The 10,162-nt window shown below is 38.1% G+C and overlaps 1 protein-coding gene across 1 annotated transcript; it reads left to right on the forward strand.

Moving 5' to 3' along the window:
• Window positions 1-6,403: 6,403 nt before the first annotated feature.
• ovca2 (OVCA2 serine hydrolase domain containing) lies at window positions 6,404-9,323 on the forward strand. The gene is made up of 2 exons (XM_085363856.1): window positions 6,404-6,781; window positions 8,735-9,323. Exons 1-2 carry the CDS (start codon window positions 6,628-6,630, stop codon window positions 9,256-9,258), a joined length of 678 nt encoding a protein of 225 aa, XP_085219982.1. The 5' UTR covers window positions 6,404-6,627; the 3' UTR covers window positions 9,259-9,323.
• The last annotated feature ends 839 nt before the right edge of the window (window positions 9,324-10,162 follow it).

A 10,162-nucleotide genomic window follows, 5' to 3' on the forward strand; every position in this document is an offset into this window, starting at 1 on the left:
GCTATTCAAACATAAGGGCTAAAGAGTTTAGATGACCATATAAATGATTAATCACATCACACTAGAGTAAAAGTAGACAACCTCCCTGCCTAATACCTAGCAAAAATATATTTTTAAATGTACTCACCCAGAGGTTAAACATGCAACACCTCTAATCGCTGGGAGATCACTTCTGATCACATAGTGTTTGCCCAGTTGCCAGAAATGTGTCTCCAAACAATTGTAGTCCGACTCAGACTGACTGCAATCACTCTTAGACAGGTTGGCAAAGGTTTGCAAATAACTGCTGTCTAATTTATCAACATGGTTGACATATTGCAATCAGTCTGAGCTGATGAGCACCTGTGTGCAGTATAATCTCTTTGCAGTTGAGTTCAACAGATTGCCAACTGGTTGTATTCTGGTTATTTTACTATATAAAAGCAAAGTTGCCCATGTCATTTTGTAGTAAAATCACTGTGCTGCAGCAAATATGTTGCTATTTGTGGAGTCATTTCTGTATCAGATCTATGAGGTTCTGGCTGCACTCTGAATTTAAGTAGTTAATGTGAATTTCTGTGAATTTCTGTGTATGTATATGGCAACAGATTTTCAACAGAAGGTAAAAGATGTGAGATTTTCGCCAAGTTATTACAGTTAATTATAGGAAAAGGATTGCAGGAAGTGGTAGCTTGACCCCATTCAACTAAAAAACGAATAGAAAACTGAAAACAGACTGACTGTCTTATTGCGGCTTTATCATTGCACCAGAGTTGCTTTGAAGATAGAAGCTGACTGCGAGTTGTCGCAGACCTGGTCCCTGTGTTTCAAGCAAACATTTCAAAAGCACTGAGGTTTCACAAGTTCATTGTCAGCTGCTGATTTTGATGGTCTACAACCGACCTGGTTGATAGGACAGGTTAAACTTCACAGCCAGAGCCTGGATGGATGGATGGATCATCTTTATCTTTGTGTGACTGTGTAACATTTGGAGGATTTTTAATAGACTACAATAATTGCTATGAAACAAGTATATTATTTCCCTCTAAAATGTAATGGAGCAGAAGTGTGAATTAGCATAAAACTAATACTCTGAAGGTACTACAAACATTTTCACAGCAGGGATGTACGATGAGTATCATTGAAAAGGTAATTTAATTTGAGCCACATTAAGTGGGGGCACATAAATACATATGCCATCTTTTTTTCTAGATTTGTTATTGCACAGTTATTGTCAATTGGCTTTCTGATAAAATTAACAAAGGAAGTCCAAATCTTAGCAAATTTACAGCATGATTCAAACATAAACAGCTAGGCTCATGAGGAGTCTTTCCTGTATGAGTCAATCACAATCAGACTGATGCTTAAAATAGATCCTGTAGCACTTAGATGTCAGAGCTGGTGAGAAGAAATAGTGAGTGGGTAAACTCAAGCATCATCTTGTATGAACAAGGTGTGAGGATTTTCATTCAGAGCACTGAACGTATCATCTAAACCTGATAAGAGGCTTTCACACAGGATGCACTGAAGGTTAAAGGAATGTTTTAGAGATTTTTTTTTTTGAATTGTAAGATCTTAGTGATAAAACTTTGTGTGACTTCTTTATTCTTTAATTGAAGTTTACTTGAAGTTTCCCAAAATAAAAGCATCGTAATGTCATTCTGCCGCTCATACTTCATATGTGATGTATTCATGAATGAAAACATGTCAATCAAAGCACATGAGATTTTTTTGTTTTTTTAAGAAACACGGGGAGATACAGTTTCAGCAACCATGAGTCTGCATCCAATGCCTCACAGATGAAAGCTCCAAAATGTTTCAGGACGAATGGGAAGCTTTGGAAATGTTGCCCGGTAAGAAAGCTGTCTTGTTTTTTGTTTGTTTCTTTCCTATTATTTAACAAACAAATTATAATAGTGTCACACCTGGAGTAACTGACATTTTCAAGTACCTGAGATGACAGGTCTAGAACTTCTGCCATCTCGCCCGTCAACTTTGTGCTACCCCATAATAATAACTGTCAGCTGTCAACAACCCGACAACAAAACAGCCTTTTATCACACTGTTTTGCACTATGCTTGTCTCGCTAACAACCATAGTGGCGAGACCCTGAATGAAGGGAAACACTTGACGATGAACACTGTGAATAAGCATAAAGATGCTTTTTTGGATAATCCATCTGCTCTCCTACAAGGACATGCACATTGTGTATGGCCTACATTGCCAGCTCCAGTGAGGATCCGGAACAGACAGGACATTCGTCATACTCTTCCCTGTCCTCCTTTATGTGCCCACAGACTTCAAGGATTGCACGGCAGCATGACAGCGTCTCTAATAATGTTGCTGCAGAGGACAGCATCCCAGTCCTTCTGCTATAGGAAACAAGCTGCAGGCCATTTTGACCTCTCTGACCATGACTGCTTCCCGCTGTTTTGGCTCTTGGCTCTGGCTGTGAAGTTTAACCTCTATGTCCTATTAATCAGGGTGTGTAGCAGGCCATCAGAAGCAGCAGTTCGCAGTACAGTAAGAAAAAAATGTAAAATCATCACATTGCAAGTATTACAATTCTAGATCTGTAGGGTTGATGTGGCATTTTACTGTGAAAGCTTTCATTCGGAATCATGGTGGATTTTTTTTTTTAATTTTGTTTTAAAATATTCAATCAATCCACATCAATCATGTATCTGTGCAATAACTATGTGCCTGTTTCCTCATACACACATGCTAATGATTCCCCGTTGCATATGGTGCACCACTGCCCCCCTGTGGAAAACAGTAAAACGTGATGTCGTGCAGGGTTTAATTCTATTATTAAATCTAGTTTGTCAAAATCCAGCAGAATATTGTTTGATTTGGTAAAATTTATTAGCCTGGTTAGATTTTTTTTTTGGGGGGGGGGGGTTCATCACTTCATCTGTAACATATTGAAAACTGGTCAAAATGAATAAAAGGTATGATTTAACAAATGTGTTTGTAAGGATGTAGGAACTGCATTGTTTTGACAACTGCTCCAAACCTTTAAAAATTCTAAATTTTCTGGGAGGCAAAATTCACAAAACTGGTATAAAAATAGAATAAATTAAACTCAGAAAATGCCCAGAGAAGTCGTAATTAAGTAGTTAGTCACTTTCTGCATTCAGAATTCCACTGGCTAAAATGCAAAGCGTCTGTAGGTGGCAGATAGCTGTAGACGCTCACAGTTGTTCCTCTCTCCTGACCACCTCTGTGCACAAAATGTTGTAAAATAAATAAATAAATAAATAAATAAAACTTTCCAATTTGGAGTCATGACTGCAGATGTGCTCTCACTTATTTTCTTATGTAATTGTGCATACCCCATCCTTTTCTCTCCCTTTCCTTAAGAATAACTTTTTGACAGTCTCTCTTCCACTGAGGCCATTTCATTTGGTGAACAGTAGATGGATCAGCTGAAGGGTGAGCTGTATCTCTTAGGTCCTGTGCCAGGTCTTTGCTGGATTTTTTTTCCTGTTTCTTAAGGACATGACTTTCTGATAGTTTTTTAGACCTGACACTTCTTCTTTTGTCCTTTACTTATCCAGTTTCTTAAACTTTTTTTTTAAAAGACCTTTACAAAGCTTGAAGAACTATTGCTCAAGACTACTTTGAAAAATTATAAGGAACTTCAAAATCCATCCATCCATTCTCTTCCACTTATCCTTATCAGGGTCACGGGAGAGCTGGAGCCTATCCAGCCCTCCCTCCCGCCCAGCTACCATAGTTAGAGAGGTGAAGTACGCCCTGAATAGGTCACCACTCTGTCACGGGGCTTCTCCAGAATATGACAGTATATTACATCAATGTGTTTTATGGTTGATAGTCATATTCTTCCATGAGCTAATTGAAATACTTAACAACATAGTGTTGATAGTTTAGATAAAATGTGATTTTTGATATCTGGTAATTTATTTGAATGTATTTGTATTATTTTGTTATTTTTGCAAGTACGGCCATGTTGTTGCGTTTAGGATGCTCACTTTTGCATAACAGGAAATGTGGCACTGGGATAGTCAGTAACATGTTGCAGCAGCCATTCTGGAATGAATTAAAAGTTAAGCAAAAATGAAAAACAGCAGATCAGTTTACAAAGCTCTCCCCTTCACTCCCTCCCTTTGTCTCAATAAGGGACAAAGTGAGCAGATGGCTCCTCACCAGTGCTGGTGAACATCAGCAGCAGCTTTGTCTCCTGAGTGGGTGTGTGCACGTGTGTGAGAGAGGGAGGGAGAAAGGGAATGTGAATTTTTTACATTTCTTAAGTGGTATGTGCATCACAGCAAGGCAACATGTGGACTTTCTCAGCAACAACAACAACAACAATAACAAAACGTTACTAAGACAAAGACCAAACTACAACATCATCATCAAAGAGAGCAATCACAATCTGCCAGTCTGTCTCCCCATAAAGACCCTATGAGGAGACAGAAGGAGTGAAAATGCATGCTCTGAATCAGAAGTGCCTACAGACAATCACTTCCTAGTTGAAAAAAATCCTGAATACAGAGATTTCTCAAATTTTCACGAGTCACCCTAGTAAATATTCTAGGGCCACATAAACCATTTTTAGATTTACTAATTAAAAGTAGCAGTGATAAATTAATAAGAAAGGACACATTATTTGTGTTTTGGTTGTCTAGGGATTCAAGAAATCAGTAGGTAATTAAATAATGCCTCTCCACTGGGAAAACTGGATTAAATTATTACCTTGAATATGTTCATCACTGCTTTGGGCCATCCGTGAACCCTTAAGAAGACCAGCTAAATGGCAGCTATCACTCTGGAGCGAGTGTGTGTGTGTGTGGAGGGGGGTGGGGGGTGCTTTCATATTTTTTGTCAAAGGAGACTCGGGATCAAAGACAATGCCAGAATTTTTGACAGAGTCCTTTGGGAGAATGGTACTGCCACTGGAGTTCAAAGATGTTCTGATAAGCAGGCTTCCTGCAGTCTCACATTTGAATTTCACTTTTATCTGTGCTGAAATTCTTTGCTGTTATTTTGTGTTTTTGCAGTTCTCACAAATTTCTTGACTTTTACAGTAGCTGCTCGAGACATTGCAGCAAAAGAAATTCTCATTGTGTCTTTAGGAGTCGGGCTCCCACAATTTACTCTAGGCAGCTCTTAGAATTTTTGCAATTCACCTCACAAAATTTAAAAGGTGTGTAATTTTCTGCTTTTAAGATCCATAAATTAATATAAAAGGTCTTATGATTTAACTTTTTGCCTAAGAACTGATCAGTCGTGCAAAAGGAGAATATCTAGTGCTGAATGATAGTGGCCATTGACCAGCACAGAAAAAACAGCATCTAAGAAGACAACGTTTGTTGCCTTGACTTATCAGAGTTGACTGTCAACACTTTTGCATTAATCAATGCAATTAATTAATGTGCAATTTTAAAAGGGATGAAAGTAGCATTTAATGGTGACCTAGCATTCTTTTTTTCCTAAACCCTAAATCCCTGACCATGTGACTTAACTCTTCAAGTCACGAGAAGTCAACACACAGAAACCAGGGAGCTGGTGGTAAATTGAAGTGTCATCAGTATGCATCAGAAATCATTTCCTACCAAAGGAGAGCAAAGCAGGCAGGGAGTAAGAGGGAGAGAAAGGGTGATCTGATGGGCTATGAAAGCATTAGTCACTACAGTCACTGTAATAATGTAATATATTCAGTCTATACAAAGCATTTTAGACTCTAACATAATATATTTAATATTGACGTAGTAAGATATGATTACCATCATTAGATCAACAAAATTATATGATAATGAAACACTCGTTTGAACTGGAAAATACTTCCAGGTGATGCTTTTTCCTCTCTGTCCTACCTGCTTTTTGCAGGTGCTTATGCACTTCAGGCCTTGTTTTCAGGTGCATTAGTTTAGAGAATTTTGAAAAAAAAACATGACCACTCTTCATCACTTATTATCCCTTTAACAGCACGATCTTCTATCTTCATACAGATGCTCTAAAAAGTGGCAAATACTACCTAGTTATGCATGAACAGTATTCTTTTTTTCAGAATCTTCAGTACAAATTCTCATAGGAATTTCCATATGCAGTTTTTTCCTAGGTTAGCTCTTCTTTTTGTTATTTCAGTTATCTATAGCATTCACCCCATGATTGTATTTTCAAAAACCTTTAGATGGTACCATACCACCTCTGAAAAGTTATGAAAATAACTAATGTGACGATATAACATAAAGTTGTGGATAATATATATGTAGTTTGTGACAGAGTAAGTGTGTTTTTGCTAAACTTTCAACTTAAAAAGCTATTTGTTTGTTTGTTTATGTATTATCATTAGTTGTTTGTTTATTATTTCTTAGAAAAATCCCATTGGTTACTATGAAGAGTCATATTTTGAAAAGACTAAACGGAAGTAATAATCATTCCTTCCTGCTCTGACTACGCTCGTGAATACTGTAGCTATTTATTACATTTGATTGATTTCAACAACTGATTAACTGTTTTCTCCTGGCTGTGTATTTCAGCAGACGAGTTACAGTGGTTAAGCTATAAGATCGTGGCGTATTATTGTCATATATTTATCAGCCACGTCAATATCCTCAGACCCCGTAAGTGAAACTAACTTCTCGGGCTAGCTTTAGCCAAGTTAGCTCGGCTGACTTGTCCATGGCACCTCTCCGGGTCTTGTGTATCCATGGATACCGTCAGAACGCCACCTCGTTCCGTGAGAAGACTGGGGCTCTGCGGAAGCTGCTGAAAAAACACGTAGAGCTGGTTTACGTGAGTGCACCCCTCAGTGTGCAGCAAGCTAACACGGAAGGTGGGTCACCAACACCTGTTGCTGAGCCTATAGCTAACTGTGTGTTAATAGAACTTAATAATTATTAAGGAATAGTTGTTATTACCCAGTTAAAGTAAATTGTGTAAATATTTGGGCTATCTCTCATTCAAGTTTTTCTACGAAAATGAGATATTGGGTGCAGTGATTTATTGAAACGTGCAAGTGTGCAAGGAGACATGGAAAAACAGAATATGAGGCAAAAGCAGAGTTTGTTCAGTTCTAACATGCTTTAAACTCAATGTTTGCTATGGCCATATTTGGTGTGGTTAAAATTCTACTGAGTTTTAACAAGACAGCTAAAATATAGCCCGAAACAATGACACAGCCTCCACCATGTTTTAGAGATGGCTAAAGACACACATTGTTGCACCTCTCTCTTGACCACCTCTTTATATACTGATGTCTAATTGAACCAAAAGTTTGGATTCATCACTCTATATGACCTGTTGCCATTCATTTTCAGTCCAGTTCTTGTGTGATTTGCCATACCTCAGTCGTTTCTCCCTGTTTCCCTTTCTAAGAACTCCTGAAAACATTTCTAATAAGGCTACAGTAACCAATAATTCAGTTCAACTCAGGTTTATTTATATAGTGCCAAATCACAACAACAGTCACTTCAAGGTGCTAGAGGGAAGATTGATCAACTGAAGAGTTTCTGTTGGATCTTTTAGGTACTGTTTACTGCTGTAGATATTTTTTTATTAAGTCCTGGTGCTTCTTTTGTTCTCCACTTGTCTAGTTTCCTCTAAATTTTTAAGGACGCAGTGCACATCATGATAACTTTTAGATTAGATGGCACTTCAGAAATCACCTTGTCGGTGAAAAAATACAATTTTTATTTCTGTCAAACATTGTTGTCTTTGGCATTTTTCAAAAATTCACCTAAAGAAATTGTGTTTTCTTCTGACAAAGTGCCTAAAGATACAATTTAAAATTGTTTTCATATGTGTCGATATAACACTGGTTCATCTCTTGAGTTAGGTGCCTGTTTTTATTCTTGAATGATTCATAAGAACTGGAGAACTATTGCTCAAGACCGCTTTAAAAATGACAAGAATGTGTGGCTTCTTGAGAGCAAAACAAAGAAATAAGGGGTGACTCACAGTACAGAATATTATATCAGTATGTATTTTATGAGTAATTGACACGGGTATGTATATTCTTTCAGGCAATAATTCAAATACTTAACATTATAGTATTGGTTTTAAATTAAATGCTGGTTTAGATATGTGTTAATGATTTATTTATATTAGTTTGTTATTTTTCAGATACAACCATATTGTTGTGTTTTGTCATCCATATTCAGGATGCTCACTTTTGCATAACAGGAAATTTAGGGCTGGGCCGTTTAGTAATATGTTGCAGCAAGACCTTCAGAAAGCCTGGAGAACTATTACTTGAGACCACTTAAAAATATACAAGTCTGGCTGCTTGGAAGTAAAATATAAAGAAATGAGAGGTGGCTTGAGACTTTCACACAGGATTTTACGATAGGTGCATATATAACTGATCTATATCTGATCAGAGTTTTTTACCTGTTCTATGCTCTCATTTTAAATTCCACAGGTCAAATTCCACTGTTGACCAGGTCATCTGTGGAATTTGGCTGAAAACTCAGGACAGGTTGTCTGAAAACTAATTTTTATGTTTCTTTAATCTGAACATACCTTCCTGGTTTTATGTAATCTAATATATGTGCCAGATATCACTGTTAGTCGCTGTTTTGTTGTCTGCTGTCAGCCTGTTGCATTGGCCCGAGTTATTATGTCACATCAATTTAGTGCTCGCTAAATGTTCAAAGATGTTTTGAAGAAGAACTGAGAGACTATAAAAGTAGAAACAAATACCCACAAAAATATCAGCATCTGCATCAACCCCAAATCTCTGTTGCCTTCCTTTGAAAGTAGCCACTTTCCTCTTCTGTCCTTTCAGAAGTTGCAGATAAACAGAATGATTCAGCTCCTGAGTCTGGAGGTGATGAGGACCCCAGGGGTTGGTGGTTTTCTGACATCAAGGCTCGGAGTTTCAACGCTCAGCAGCAGTGTGAAGAAAGCCTGGGGCTTGACGAGAGCGTGACAGCTGTGAGAGAAGCTGTGAAGGACCAGGGTCCATTTGATGGCATCCTGGGCTTCAGCCAGGGGGCTGCTTTCGTCGCCATGCTGTGCTCAATTCAGGAGCAAAAACTGGAGCCGACGTTCGACTTTCGCTTTGCCATCATCGTCGCCGGTTTCCGCAGCGCATGTACGCAACACCAGAAGTTTTACAACTCTCCCATCCAGGTGCCCTCCCTGCATGTGTTTGGACTGGAGGACAGAGTGATCCCTGATAAGATGAGCAGGGAGCTCCTCCCCTCCTTCCAAGACCCTCAGGTCCTCATTCATCCTGGTGGTCATTTTGTTCCTGCCGCATCTGCTCACAGGCAGACGTACCAGGACTTCCTCAAGAGGTTCCAGTGAGATTCACAGCCACAGGAAGTCTATGTGAAGATTAACAGAAGTCGACTCAAACTCTAAAATGTGGCTGGTTGATTTTTTTTTAATGTTCAGAAACATCTTGTGAGAAAATAATTGATTCCAGATGCACACTGTTTATTTAAACTACTCTGCTAAGGCAACAGCCTTATTGTAACCCTCAGTGAAAATTTATTGCCTTAATAAAGATGAAATTATGTCTTTGTATATGTTTGAGATGCGCTTTAATTCACCAGCATTGAAAAAGCTAAATCTGATTAGCAGCATGGCTTTGTGCCAGTAAAGTGTTATTATATTTGTCTTTTTAGCTGAAGTATTGTAGTTTCCGGTCACTCCTTAAAGTCGGTACAATTTTATGTAGTTATTCTTTATTAAACCAGGGACATCTGACTCTCCAATTCCTTATGAAAGTGTCCTAGCCAGGATGCACAGGAGTTCAGTGAGCAATGTTTACTTGATAATACACAGTATGCATACAGAAATACATAAATGCAAACCAAAATGATAAACTTCAAAGCTAGATAAACATAAAACAAATGTACAGTCTCATGCAGCAACCTCCTTGTCATTTAAAATGACTTTGAATTTATTTACAAAGCACTCTAAAGATTATTTAGAGTGACAGATGTAGGTGAGATGGGGGGCGCAAAAACACAAGTAGCCGAGTCTATCCCTGGTGTTATTATACTGTTGGACACTATTCTACAAATTCTGCTGTCAGCAGGTATGTTCCACACTGAGGTGATATGAGATGTGCTATTAATATTATATTAAAAAGGACGTTTACCCTCTTTCAATTCTACAGTTTTCATATCAAGGTGTCATCTAAAGTTACACATTATTTATTTAATAAGACTGGTCAAAATGCAAAACCAGTGGGTGAAAAACA

Source organism: Diplotaxodon limnothrissa, linkage group LG10 (genome assembly GCF_057381915.1).
Source record: "Diplotaxodon limnothrissa isolate DT_005_m linkage group LG10, D_limnothrissa_male_GT1.1, whole genome shotgun sequence".
NCBI classification, from domain to species: Eukaryota; Metazoa; Chordata; class Actinopteri; order Cichliformes; family Cichlidae; genus Diplotaxodon; species Diplotaxodon limnothrissa.